Here is a 14,260-nt window from a genome sequence, read left to right on the forward strand (position 1 = left end):
CAACCAAATCCAGTGAATTCCACAGCTCAGGCTGTGTTGGTTTGCTTGGCTTTTATAGAGACGGGGCAACTGAGAGGTGTTTGGAAAGATTTTATTCCATTATCAGTCTCGATGAATAGTGAGACACAAGAGATGTAAAACTCAACCCCATCCTATCAGAAGCTAACTTACTTCTTGGTTACAACACTTTATAAATGTTTTTCAGCCTGTTAGCTTTTGCCACACAATGCTGCTATTACTTTTACCACCAATCACTTCTGTTTTCCCCCCACTATGGCCTTCTGTCCTGTGGCCTTGGGTTCTTTACAAATCCGTTTCCCACAGGGCAGCAGGAGCCGAAGGGATGAGTGAACAAAGGCCAAGCTACGTGAGATGGTGCTCAGGTGCAGAGAAGCTGCTGGTGAGCTATTCCTAGTCCAGGTTAATTTAGGTGCTGCTGCTTTCCCTGTTGCAGCTGCCAGCCTGTGCCACTGCACAGCCACCTCGGGCACCCCCAGAGCTTTGGGGTCACAGATGAGATGTGTGTGTGATACATGATGGAGCACCTCTGCTCTGGAGCCAGGCTGGGAGAGACAGAGATTCAGCCAGAGAAGAGAAGGCTCAGAGAGACCTCAGAGCCCCTTCCAGGACCTAAAGGGGCTCCAGAGAGCTGGAGAGGGACTTTGGGCAAGGGATGGAGGGACAGGACACAGGGAATGACTTCCCACTGCCAGAGGGCAGGGTTAGATGTGATGTTGGGAAGAAATTCTCCCCTGTGAGGGTGGGCAGGACGTGGCACAGGTTGCCTCGGGCAGCTGTGGCTTCCCCTGGATCCCTGGAAGTGTCCAAGACCAGGCTGGGGCTTGGAGTAACCTGGTCCCAGCATCACACAGGGGCCACGGCCTGGGGCTTCACCCCCCCAGCCCCAGGAGAGGCGGGCAGAGAGCGCAGGAACAGGCGGGGCACCGGCACGGCACCGGCACGGTACCGGCAGGGCACCGCGGGCAGCAGCTGGCACCGCGGGCAGCCCGGCACAGCCCCGGCAGCCAGAGCGGAAAACCAGTGCGGGGCCAGTGCGGGACCGGTAAAAACCAGTGTGGGACCAGTACAGAAACAGTGCAGAACCACTACAGAACCGTGCGGGATCAGTGCGGGACCGGTACAGGACCAGCACAGAACCCGTGCAGGACCAGTACAGAACCAGTACAGAACCAGTGCCGAACTAGCACAGAACCAGCACAGAGCCCGTGCGGTACCCGTGCCGAACCAGCACAGAACCCGTGCCGAACCAGCACAGAACCCGTGCGGTACCAGCACAGAGCCCGTGCCGAACCCGCGCCGTTCTGGCGGACGCTGGTGGCGGTGCCCGCCCGCGCGGGGGCGCCGGGCGCTGGCTGCGGTCCCCACGGCCGCGGCGGCGTTGCCCCTTTAAGGGCCGCGCGGCCGTACCAAAACAAAAGCGCGGCGCGGCCATTGGCTGCGGGGCGGGCACGTGCCGCACAGCTGGGGCTTCCTGCGGCCGGGGCCGCGCCGGGCCCGACCGCGCCTCCGCTCCGGCACCGGCACCGATACCGATACCGGCACCGATACCGGCACCGGCCCGCCATGGCGCACTCGGCGCCGCTCGGCCTCCTGGAGCAGGGCTGCCCCATCCAGGTGGAGCACGATCGCAAGCGGCGGCAGTTCACCGTGCGGCTCAACGGTAAGCGGCGGCGCTCGGGGCTCCCCGGGACGTTACCTGCTGCCCTCTGCCCGGCCTCGCTGGGGGGCCCAGATTCCCGTTCCTTTTCAGCTCTCGCTGTTCCCCCCCCCCCCCCACTTCGCCCCCCTCCCGTCTCTCCCCCCTTTCCCCTCCCTGTTCCTCCTCCCCGTTGCTCTCCCCCTTTTTCTTCTTGTTCCTCCCCCTTTTTCCTGTTCTCACCTATTTCCCGCATTTCCCCCGATCCCTCCTCCTCCCGTGCCGCCGTGCCCCACTGCACTTTCCCCTGTACTCTCCCACCCTGCCGCGGTGGGACCCCCCCCCCAGTCCCACCCAGCCCTTCCTGCGCCCTGAAACCTTCTCGCAGGGGATCCGGGCATCGCTCGGCTCCCTCGCTTGGGGTCGGTGTGCGGAGCCCGATGGTGGCACGGGCAGGTTCGGGGGCACTGCCCGGGCCCCCCCCGGAGCAGGTGCCTTTGGGGGATGTGGGGGTGCGGTGCCAGCTCTGGGGACATTCCTTCAGGGAAGCCCCCCGGGAGCTCCAGCACGGTGGGTGCCACGGTTCTGTAGGACCAACGACACGGATCCAAGCTGCCACAGCCACCTGTGGAGCTCTGGTGACACAGTGACCCCCCCAAAAGCTCTGTCTATTGGGTGGAGTGAACAAAGGGAAAAAAAAAAAAAAAAAAAGTAGGTGCCACTAAAATTTCTCTGTGGTGCACTGATTCTTTCCCAGCCTTCATCTTAATGGTTAATTACAGATAGTCAAGGATCCCAGCATCTCTTCCCCATCCATTTGTCGTGTTGAGAGCTACTCTGGGTAAAAACTGCCTCACTGCCCTGCAGAAATTGCAGGGTAGCTGCCTTTAAAAAAAAAAGAAAAAATAACGTATAGTTCAGAAATCATAGGGAATGCAGGAGGCTTCGTCGATAAAACAACAAGAATAGTCCGGATTTTATTTTAGACTTCTCTTCCCCCCCCCCCCCCCCCATTTTCATTTCAACCACTAATTACAAAGTGCAGGCTGGAGGCTCGGCAGTGGTGGATGAGGAAGGAGGAGACGGGTGAGGAGAAAACAATTTCACCAACTGCTTATTTCAGCCTGAGATCAAACGAGGTCCCAGGTGCCGGGTCCCCACTGCCACCACCAGAGCATTGTCCCAGCCAGTGAAGCTGGTGTGTGCAGGAAATAGAGGGGACAGCCAAGGGTCAACAATTATTAGGGAAACGTAATCTTTTACCGTGGTTTTCTGGATAAAAGCTCTGCCAGCCACACCATGGGCCCAGCAGCGTTTGGTGGCTGAGCGGGGATGAGTCGTGACTGGAGAGGGTGAACTTTGAGAGGCAGAGAATCAGCTGTGGGAGTCGTGTGTGAATCAGCACAGAACTCCTGATTCAGGAGGGGGTCGTGGCATCACAGAATCCCAGGATGGTTTGGGTTGGAAGGATCCTAAAGCTCATCTCATTCCAGCCTTGGGCAGGGACACCTTCTGTGTGCCCTGACACGGACCAGGGTGCTCCAAGCCCCATCCAATGTGGCCGTGGCCTCACCCAGGTGAATCCCCACGATCAAGGTTGTGTCTTTTTCTGGGAGTTCAGGGAGTCTGAGCCCTTTTTTGCGAGTTCAGCCGAGCTGAGCAGTGTCCTGCTGTGATGGTGTCCGTGCTGCTGTGCTGACAAACATCCACGTGCAGTGGGTGATCCACCTCTCCTCCTCCTTGTTAGGCACTTGCTGGTAGCAGCCAAGCCCTGGAAGCTGGTCAGGAGATAACATCTCTGTGGGAGTGCTTGGCAGGGTGTTTATTTCCTGCGCTGCTCTTTGTTGCTCCTGGCACCACGAGCATCACTGGTGTGGAATGCCCTGGGAGGTTTTCCCTGCAGCAAGCAGGGAGTGCCAAGAAATGGGTCAGACAAAGATTTTGGCATCAAAGTGACCCCCGTGTGCCTCAGGGAGCACTCTTGTCCCGTGTCACTGAGCTGTGGTAGAGATGAACAGCAGTTTGTGGGCTTTCAACTCTCCTGTGATGTCCTGATTTCTGGATGATACCCTGGGAAAACATGGATGCACCAGGCACGTGAACCAAACAGCCAGACTTTGACAGCTGGTGGTTTATGGTGGTGTGATGCTGGGTAGGAAACTTTGCATGGTGATGAATTTCTGGAAATCCCTGGAGCAGGAGGCCTGAGACAGTGAAAGCTGTGAACTGGTTGTGAAAGTGTTCGTTTTCAGCATCATCCTGTGTTTGCCTCTGCGCCCCTGTGTGACCTCGTGGCAGGACTTCCTCCTTGTGCACAGGGGAGATGAATTGCACTCGATTTTTTGGGGCTTGCCCTGTCTTTTCTTTCTCTGCTGCTTCCTCCCCTCTCTCCCCTCATTGCTGCAGTAGCTGCTGAAACTCTGATAGGAGCAGCTGCTTCACTTGAACACATTCCCTTTCCCCTTGCATCCCAAATGAAGGAGCATTTAGAAGCTGAAAGTAAAGCTGATTATAACCAGACCTCACTGAGCCTCGTTATCCCTCGAGAGGAGGGCAGAAAGACACCCAACAGGATTTGTAATGGGCTAGGATGTGACTAACAGCCTGAGCCAGCCAGAAACCTCCCTGGGCAGAGACTCTCTTGGAAAACATCAATTTGTCAAAGCTAAAAGCTTCCATGGGAATCATATAGGCTGGTTTTGTCAGGAGTAGTTGGGTATTTCTTTGGCTCTGAGATGAAATTTCAGGTCAAAACAAGAAACCCAAAGGGAACCCCCACGCCAAAGCAGTTGGCTGGTTGGTCCAGCTGCTGGCACAGATGTTTGGGGCAGGGGAAGAGCTTTTAGCAGCAGCTGCTGTCACTTCTTGATGCCCATCACACCCATCAGGCTCTCGTGCACGGAGCAGCTCCAGTTCCTCAGGGATGCTCGAGCTTCTCGCACATTCCAACTCCCGTTCATCCAACGCTCCTGCTGGCTGCAGCACACCACACTTCCCAAACCTCCCACTCCTCCCCAGCTGCACTCGGCCAGGATTTTGGCTGGAAGCTCCTGCTTTGCCCACTGCTGATCTGAGTCTCGGGAGCTCCCTTGTCCAGGAGCCCAGGCTCAGGTTTATTGGGAAGACTGGAGCAGGTCATGCCTTGGAGCTTTCCTCCCTGATGGGGCAGATGCTTTCCAGGAGAGGGGGGAAGGTGCTGAGTTTGCAGCAGGGACCCAGGGATCTGCATCAAAGACACCCCTGCTCCTCCCGTGCCACAGGCGCCTCCAGAGAGCTCCTAAACAGGAAACTGCTCCAAACCAGCCCCCCCCGCTGCCATTCCTGTGAGTGAGGCCCCTCCACGAGGGTTGTGCTGTCTCCACTCTGGCTGTTGTGCTCTGTTGTGTTTTCTCTCCGTAGTAACGTGCCAGTAGCTCCCTGGGGAGTGAGGCCAGCCCATGGCAGGCAGAGCTCCAGCCTGGGATGCACAAGCTCCTCAGAACTTCTTGTCCTCTCAGCCCACCCCACACGCAGCTTTTGCTTTTTTTTTTTTTTTTTTTTCCACTGTTTGGCTCAGCAGCAGAAGACCTGAGCTGCCTCCTCCCCCTGCTCCTGGGAGATGGGGTTGGCATTTGTTCTGTCCCCTTGCTCCCAGGGAATGGCTTTGCAGCACTGTCCAAAGGGGGCTGGGGCACAGAAATTGGCCTTGCAGGCAGCAGCCAGGGCCCTGCCCAGGTCCTGGGCACACAAAGGGGTATCGTGGGCTGGGGTTGGTGCAGGGGGACAGGGAGAAGGGAAAAGGGAGAAGGGACAGTCCTGCAGTGCTGCAGCCTCCCCTCCCTGGGTACTTTGTGTATGCCAGGACAGGGGGCAGTGAAGGATGGGCTGGATGGGGTGCCTGTGACCTGCCAGATACCTGATGTGTCCCTTCCTCAGCTGCGCTGGGGCTGCTCCCCCGGGCTCCTGAGCCACCCAGCCTGGGCACTTGTGTCTGGCATCAGGGCTGAGCCCACCACTGCTCCCGGTGGAAGCAAACCCTCCATGGAGAGCAAGGTTAGACCTGGTCCCTTGCCCAGCTCCCAGAAAAGCTTCCCTTTCCCTGTGCCCCCTGTGAGTGGAGGGGGGGGGACAGAGGGCGAGCAGGGCACCAGCTGTGCTGCCCTTGCTGCCATCCTGCTCCTCTCTGGCTGTGCTGGTTTGCCTCGACTCCACTTCCTCAGTGCCAGCGAAACTCCAGGGCAGGCTCCCGGGGCTCTCTGTGCCCAGCTCTGCCAGTGCAGGCTGACACTGCTGTCCCAGAGCCCAGGGGGTGGCACGGGCTGCAGCCTGGCAGGAAATGTCTCTTATGCCGTGTTGTGGTGGGGTTTCTGCTTGTGCCCCCCCCTCTTTGGGGGGAGTGCACCGAGCTGGGGCTGGCTACTCCCAGGAAGGGCCAGCCCTGCTCCCAGCCCCCCTTCCAGCTTTCCCGGGAGCTGCTCCCACGGCCAGGGCAGCTCACAGCACCAGGGCTGGCTCATTCCAAGCCATGGCTGTGACCCACAGGGCCCACACCACACCCTGTGGCACGAGTGTCCTTGGTTTCATGTGCTGTGCCACTGAGGTGAGCGTGTGTGGATGTGATCGTGCCCTTGGCTGAGCTGGGATGTTTTTCTGAACTGGGCTCAGTTTCCAGCAGCACTGACTCTCTGTTGTAAAATCAGGCTGGTTGTAAAAATCCTTTCTGTGTGTGTGTTCATCTGTGCCCTGGTGGCACTCTGCAGCTCCTGTCCTGGCTGGGGGTTTGTGGTGCTGCTGTGGTACAGGGAATATTGAGGAAAAGGCTCTTCCAGGACATGTCTGAGATCCTCCAATCACTGCTTCACCTTCAGCTTTAAAATGCATTTGTGTCCTTGATACTTCTAAACAGATCATATCTTTTAAAAGTGTATTTAAAGAAGAAAGATCTTTTGTTCTGTGGTCAATTTAGTTTTAAACTTCTCAAAGCTTCGGGCAGAGGCAATGGAAAGTTTTAGCCTGGGAGGAGAGTGGGGTGGAAGGGCTGGAACGAGTGAAAGCTGCTGTTATAAGATCATTTTACAGCCTTTGGTGCTGCCAGCTCTGCCCTTGCCACCCCTGAGAGCTGCTACCAAATGCTCTGTGAGGGTGAGGACACCTCATGCCCCAGCCTGGGCAGGTTTCTCTCCAGCAGGACAGGTCTGTGCTGCTGGGAAAGGGCTTCACCTGCTCCCTTGGCTTTTTTGGGGTGCCTGGATCCATGTGGAGAAACACTGCAGTGCTCCCTCTTTTCTGTCTGGGGGAAACCCAAAGCTTTTTGGTGAACCAGAGGACTGAAGCCTAGAAATACTTGGGGGAATGGCAGGGAGGGAAATTATTTATGTCCACCCAAGAACAATGTTGGCACAAAAAGGAGTGGGCAGAAACCAGCAGGAATAAACTCGGGCTGGAAATGTGAAGGTTTCCATCCAGTGTAGGAGAATTGGGTGTCTGCATAAAAGGGGCAGGAATAGAAGCTTGAGCTGCTTCTCTGGAAACACAAAATTCCAATGGGCTCCTTTCTAGTTTCTCTTGAGTACAGGGATGAGGCAAGCTGGGCTGGAGTTGTCAGCTGAAATGCAGTGAAATAGAGTGTACTGAGCTCAGCTAAAGCAGATCCTGAATGCAGGTGAACTTTGCAGCCCTTCAGCCTTAAAAAACCATTGCAGAGAAGGAAAAGTTCCCATTATTTTAACAAAACATGTCTCTTTGTTTAGGCTCTTGCATTTCTGAAAGTCACTTTTAAGTACAGAAACTCTCTAGAAATGAAACATTTGCTTTTGCACAGAAGGCTCAGGTTCTGTGATGAAACCAGAGGGGTGTTCTGACTCCTCTGATTTATACATGAGCTAAAACTTCTTTTTTCCTGTAACTGAGCTGCTGTGAGAAAGGTCAGGGTGTTGAAACAGGAAGCCTGTGTGTGTGTACATGTAAATTTGTGTGCACAGCCCCCCTTGCACACCTGTGTGTGCTTTCCTGTGTGTTTGTGGGATTCACCTCCCCAGCATCCTCCCCAAAACGTGTCTGGACAATGCTGCAACAGCAGACCAAGGAGTCTTGCCCTGTTTTATGTGCCACAACAACAAAAAAAACCACCTTTGCTGGAGGAGAAATTATTTAGCTGTTACCTGGCTCAGCTTTGTTGTTTTTCCCCCTTTTCTTTTTACTCTCCCCCACCATCATCACATCTCCTCCCTCCCCACAGCTGCTTTCCTACCCTAAACATGTGGTGCTGGCATCACTGATTCAGGGCTGGGTCAAAAACTTGCTCCTGCTCCAGGGGCTTGGAAAGGCCCTGCTCACACCTCGGGGGGACCAGTGAGGACATCCAGGTGTCACTGAAAGCAAAGCCACCACTGAAACCCAGCACCAGAGCCATCCCCACGGCACGAGGGATGCTGTAGCAGTCCCAAAACTGCCCATCCTGCTGGGGACTCTCAGGGGACACCCCAGCCCTCACCCCTCTCTCCCATTTCCTGCTGTGGATCCTCCAGGGACACCCCAGCCCTCAATCCTCTGTCCCATCTCCTGTTGTGGGTTCTCCAGGGACACCCCAACCCTCAATCCTCTCTCCCATGCCCTGCTGTGGGTTCTCCAGGGACACCCCAGCCCTCACCCCTCTGTCCCATCTCCTGCTGTGGATCCTCCAGGGACACCCCAGCCCTCACCCCTCTCTCTCATTTCCTGCTGTGGATCCTCCAGGGACACCCCAGCCCTCAATCCTCTCTCCCATGCCCTGCTGTGGGTTCTCCAGGGACACCCCAGCCCTCACCCCTCTGTCCCATCTCCTGCTGTGGATCCTCCAGGGACACCCCAGCCCTCACCCCTCTGTCCCATCTCCTGCTGTGGGTTCTCCAGGGACACCCCAGCCCTCAATCCTCTCTCCCATGCCCTGCTGTGGATCCTCCAGGGACACCCCAGCCCTCAATCCTCTGTCCCATCCCCTGCTGTGGGTTCTCCAGGGACATCCCAACCCTCACCCCTCTCTCCCACCTCCTGTTGTGGGTTCTCCAGGGACACCCCAGCCCTCACCCCTCTCTCCCATGCCCTGCTGTGGATCCTCCAGGGACACCCCAGCCCTCACCCCTCTGTCCCATCTCCTGCTGTGGGTTCTCCAGGGACACCCCAGCCCTCACCCCTGTGTCCCCCCGCTCAGGTTGCCACGACAAGGCCGTGCTGCTCTACGAGTACGTGGGGAAGCGGATCGTGGACTTGCAGCACACGGAAGTGCCCGATGCCTATCGAGGGAGAGGAATAGCCAAGCACCTGGCAAAGGTACGGCCCCAGCTGGCCACGAGGGCTGTTGCCATCCCAGCTGTGGATGGAGATCCTGGCTGAACCAGGCCCCGTCACGTTGGAATTGCGTGCGTGCCCCGTGGGAGTCCTGCTCTGCTGGGAGATGGGGTGGCTGGCGGGGCAGATGGAAATCTGGGGTCAGACATTCTTGTTTTTTGTGGCAAGAGGAGCTGGGTAAGTGTCAGCAAATCCAGCCACTGGCCCAGGTTCAGCCCATTCCTCCTCTCGGCAAAAAACCCTTGTGCAGGGGCTGATGGCTCACCTCAGCTCAAGCTGGACCCCTCCTCTCAGACCTTCAGTGCCCTCGTGAGCCCTCTGCCTGCCTTGGGCTGTGCAGGGAGAGCTGGGGAGCCATGAGCACAACAGTGGGGGGACTGTGGGGTGCTGCTTTGGGGGTACTGCTGCTCCCTGGCCCTGTAAGTGGGGGCAAAGGGATGATGAAGGTGGCCTTCACAGGATGGGCTGTGTCAGCTGCAGCACAGCACGCACGGGGCTGGATGTGTTGAGGGTTGAACTGGGGACTTGGTGACGTGGTGGCTGTGGCAGGACAGCTGTGCTCTCCCCTCAAGCCTCTCCCTCCACCTGCCTCGCACAGGGGGTACCTGAGGGACTCCTGCTGCTTCCCCCATGTAGGTGAGGGGCACAGGGCTCCCACGAGGCCGGGGGTGTTGGTTGTGACCCATCTGATCTCCACTGGTTGCAGGCAGCCCTGGACTTTGTGGTGGAGGAGGACCTGAAGGCCCACCTGACGTGCTGGTACATTCAGAAGTACGTCAAGGAGAACCCGCTGCCGCAGTACCTGGAACACTTGCAGCCTTAAGGCAGGACTGCTCCCACACCAGCACACCTGGCCCTGACTGTTCAACACGGCCTTGGCTTCTCTGCAGTCTCAGGAAACCCCTTCCCACACTCGCCATTCCCGGTTTTTGTAGGCGTGTCCGCGCGGCGTGTGAGCGTGGGCACCACCTCCTCCTCTCTGCCCACGTGTGAGCATGGCCACAGCCCCTGGGCACACGTGGTGCCCACCAGTGCTTTTGCCAAGCCAGGGGATAGAAGAGGGTGAATCTTCCACCAAACTCCATCGCAAGGCCAGGGCATGACTTGTTCTGCACCTCATCCTCTCCCCTCTGCTTGGCGACAGCTCTGAACTTGCTGGGGGATGTTGGTTAGGGCTGGCCATGGGGTGCCAGCCCCTCTTTCCTCCTGGCAGCTGGGATTAAGCTCTGTGGGACAGAGGGAGGTGCTGGAGGAGCCCCAGCCTGGTGTCAGGTTCATCCCCTGCAGCACCTGGTGGGCACCACGCCGTGTCCAAGCCCACATGCAGTACGTACAAGAACATGTGGACCATGGTGGCACCTCGGGGGCTTTGCTGCACCGGCTGTGGAGGCACTGGGATGGTGACACCTTGGAGCCTAGAGACAAGAGCCGTGTGAGGAGTGGACTTGGACTGCAGAGGCCGTGGCAGAGTCTGTGCAGAGGAAGAAATGTGGCTGAGTTGCAGATGCTGCTCCCTGGAGATGCCAGCTCCTGCCCAGCTTCTGTACACAACCCTGAAGTGGCGTCCCAGAGAGCCATGGACTGTTATTCCTGTCTCCCTGCCCTTGGTGTGGACGCAGCCTGCTCAGGAGAAGAGACCAGCCCCACAGCCAGCCTTGGCCTAAGCAGTGAGGGACATCCCAGGGCACCAGGGTGGTTTCCTGCAGCTGAAGAGGAAGGCTTCCCCCATCTCCCTCTTCTCCATCTCTGCAGGCCCCATCAGGACATCCTGAGAGCAGCAGGGTGAGGCCTCCAGGACCTGCTCCTGGCCCATCTCCAGGGTTCAGTGCTAGAGGCACCTGCATCCACGTGGATTCCCTTGGCTTCTCCTTACAGCCCTTGGAAAGAAGCCCTGGCTCATGGCATTACCTGTCTGCTCAGGGCCTCCTCACAGCTCCAAGCTCAGAGCACTGGCAGCATGGTGGAGACCTTGGCCAGCAGCAGGAACACCCTGATTTCGTGCTCTTACCTCTGTGGATGATGATTCTGTAGCACAACCCAGCATTGCCACACTCAGATGTAGAGGTAACACCATGATGGCAGGGCACTGCCAGGTTCCAGCTTGCTGCCTGTCCTGCCTTGCCTGCGTTTTCCAGGGCTTGAGCTACACCCCAGAGCATCTCACACTGAGCTCTCAGGATTTTGTAGTGTGCCAAGGCAGGGCTACAGGGAGGTGATGGTGATGGTGAGGGAGATGTTTTCAACACCCTCAGCCCTGAGCAGCTGCTGGGGGCTGCAGCCAGGCAGGACATGCAGAGCCTCTCACCTGGAGACCAAATCCAGACCTTGCTTAGCTCAGCAGGGACTAAAGTTTACAATCTGTGCCACGGAGTGACTGAAGCCCCAGGTGAGAGGCAGCTCAGCCCTTTCCCAGAGCCCAGCACAAAATCCATGGCAGCAAAGGCAAAAACTCCTACAAAATCTTCTCTCCTGGTTGGGGTGGCCAGGGATGGAGACCCTGTGCCAGGATTTCAGCCTGAGCTGTCCCTGGCCACCAGCTCGAGGGGAACCCTTGCTGTCTGCCCATGCTTTTGGGCTGCCCATCACCAGCACAGTGCAGCCTCTCAGGCTTCCAAATCTCCCAACCTCCATCCGTGTCCTGCACACTGCAGGCTGTGAGACCCCTGGCCATGCCCACCACCTGTGCCAGGGGCCAGAGCCACCTCTGCCTTGTGCTGCTCAGGAAAGGCTTCAAGCTCAGCCCTGCCTCTGCTTCATTTCTGCCCCCCTGCTGCTTATTTCACCCAGGCTGTGACCTTTTAGGGTGGCTTCAAGGGACTGGGAAAGGGTGACAGGTAACAAACTAAAGGGGCTCAAGAAGAAATGTGGGCTGCTAAATGTTCCTTCTTTAACATGCAAAACACACTTCAACACATAGTTACGGGAGCAAGGCTGGCTCTGGTACTGCTGTGATGACTGAACCATCCCTTCTCTTGATTCCAAGGTGAAGCTGAACTGTTTTGTCCCCTGGAAGCCAAGATAAGACACTTGTGTCTTTGCCACAGCAGGGCTGGGTGCGATGTTTGAGCTCTGTCCTGGTTTTGTGCTCATTTCCACTGTGTGCAGTCTCCAGCAGCTCCCTGTTGTGTCAGCTCGCTGGAGGGTGTGCTGTGCTCACTGTCTGGGCAGAGTCCCACGTCCAGCCTGGCTCTGGAGCCCCCGTGCTGCTCTGGCAGGAACCTCGAGCTTCCCGGCGCTGGATCCCCGCAGCGATCGCTGCCTTAAACCGGGCACAGCACACGGTTCTGCTGCTGCTTCCCCTCGAGGTGCTACAACCCCCCGGCGTCTGACCTGACAGAGACGTGTGCCAGTGTCTGTGCCAACCACTTCTCTGCTGTGTCCGCGCTCTGTCCCAGCCTTCCCTCCTCCTGGATGCCAGTGAATAGCAATACCCACAGGTGACCAGCGATGCCGCAGTCCACGGTGCTGCTGTGACCCTGCCACGGCTGGGTGGGACCCGGCTCGGGGTCCCTCAGTGCTGGGTAGCCCTTCCCTGCCTCCCCACCAGCTGCCTTTTCCCAGCTGGTCTCTGCAGAAAGGAGCTTCGAGTCCTGTGCTGCCCCTTGGTGCTGACTAAGCCTGGAGGAGTTTGGGATCCTGGACTCTCCCCGGGCAACAGGAGCGTGGAAGTGGTTTGGTTGAATACTGAGCTCCCCAAACCCGTTTGAGCTACAGACCTTTGGTGGGTGGGGGAATGCAGGTGGCTGTCAAACCTGCTTCCACAGCCCCCAACTTGAAACACCCCCTCCCTCATCCGCTCTGCAGCGTTGTCTTCCTCTGTCCAAGGTTTCCGTTCTGTTGGATTCGGTGGTTACGATGTGCCTTTCCTTCTCAGGACCTGTTACAAACGACCTTTCTGCTCTTGTTTATGTTTAACATTTATCTTGATCCCTCCCTCTGTCATACTATAAAACATGAACATAATGCATGGAATACAATACAATAAAAGTGTGGCTTAACTGAGCTGCAGTGGCTGTGCTGTGCTGGAGGGAACCACATGCTCCCACTGCAACAATCAGTAGGTAAGGGGTGAAATTATTGTGTTTTATTTGAGGTCACAGGGCTGGCTGACCTCGTGATGACTGTGCAGAGCTCAGGGCGAGCAGGATCACAACTGGTTCCTCTCCTTTGCCAGCTGATCCAGCCCTGCTCACCTTCATCATTCCTCCTTGGGATTTCAGGCCAGTCTTGGGGAGTTGTCCTGCACATGAGCAGACAGTGTTTAGGTCCACTGCTTTAAGATCAAATAATAACTGAAAATATTAAAATATTTAAATATCCAGTTGCTGTGCTTGTCCAGAGCAAGGTGGGCAGGCAGCTGACTCAGAGGGACACAAGGCACTTCCCTCCTGGAGCCAGCACTCCCCAGGGCTGGGAGCACTCAGGATCCTAGCAGGGTGTTTGTGTCTCTTCCCAGTGCTGTGTGAAGGCTACAGAGGCTGAGTTTGGATAACTCAAATTGCCAGGAAGGTTGGTGTGGAGAACAGTGATGATTTGATCCAGTGTGACAAGCTGCCCCTGGGCTGCAGCAGGAGTGTGGGGTTTGCTGCTCCCGAGGGAGTTGGGATCTGTAGCTGGGCTGTTGCTGGTAACACACTCTGTTTACATTCCACATTCCAGGCAGTCCATGCTCCGGCCTGTCCCAGCAGTGCTGCACGTTCTGCCGGGCTGGGCACGCTTCCCAAACACCTCCTTGTTCCTGCGAACGCAGCCTTTACCTCCCCCGAAACAGCTGCCCCCCGAAATACAGCTGAGAGAGCAGCGGTGTGGGAGGGCCCTGCAGGCTGGAAGAGCAGCCTCGGGATGCCTGGGAAGGTGGAGGCAGCCGGGGGTTTGTTCTCTTCAGTCACATTACATCACTTGGGAATAATGCTGTCAAAATGAGAGTGTTTTAGGAACGGGAGATGCAGAACCAGCGCTGTCAGGCTGGAGGAGGGCTCCGAGAAAGGAGGGGGAGTGGAGCAAGGTTTGATAAGGGAAAACTTAAAATTCCTGATAAAAAGGCTCCTGTTCGGGGAGGAATCCGGCCGGGAGCAAGAGGGAGCCCTGCCGAGGCTCAAGCATCCTGGAGATAACCATCCAAGCACCCCGGCACAAAACCTGACGGATCCACAGGAGCTGGGAAACCTCTGGCAGTACCAAAGCCACATTTCAATTCTAGAGAAGCGTTTGGTATTAAACTTTATACTGATGTGATGATCTTGAGGTCTTTTCCTAAGTGATTCTGTGATTCATTCCTCCTCCGAGATGCAGCAGGGG

The 14,260-nt window shown here is 56.9% G+C and overlaps 1 protein-coding gene across 1 annotated transcript; it reads left to right on the forward strand.

The window, feature by feature from the left end:
* Positions 1-1,111: 1,111 nt before the first annotated feature.
* NATD1 (N-acetyltransferase domain containing 1) lies at positions 1,112-12,964 on the forward strand. The gene is made up of 3 exons (XM_053957487.1): positions 1,112-1,681; positions 8,826-8,944; positions 9,669-12,964. Exons 1-3 carry the CDS (start codon positions 1,585-1,587, stop codon positions 9,783-9,785), a joined length of 333 nt encoding a protein of 110 aa, XP_053813462.1. The 5' UTR covers positions 1,112-1,584; the 3' UTR covers positions 9,786-12,964.
* Positions 12,965-14,260: the final 1,296 nt, after the last annotated feature.

This window comes from Vidua chalybeata, chromosome 16 (genome assembly GCF_026979565.1).
Source record: "Vidua chalybeata isolate OUT-0048 chromosome 16, bVidCha1 merged haplotype, whole genome shotgun sequence".
Taxonomy (NCBI): Eukaryota; Metazoa; Chordata; class Aves; order Passeriformes; family Viduidae; genus Vidua; species Vidua chalybeata.

Bases quoted from the DNA above. Each gene is read 5' to 3' on its own strand.
- NATD1 (XM_053957487.1), top strand. From the start codon at position 1,585: ATGGCGCACTCGGCGCCGCTCGGCCTCCTGGAGCAGGGCTGCCCCATC. The intron at 1,682-8,825 runs GTAAGCGGCGGC...CCCCCCGCTCAG, and splicing joins GTTCACCGTGCGGCTCAACG to GTTGCCACGACAAGGCCGTG. The intron at 8,945-9,668 runs GTACGGCCCCAG...CACTGGTTGCAG, and splicing joins TAGCCAAGCACCTGGCAAAG to GCAGCCCTGGACTTTGTGGT.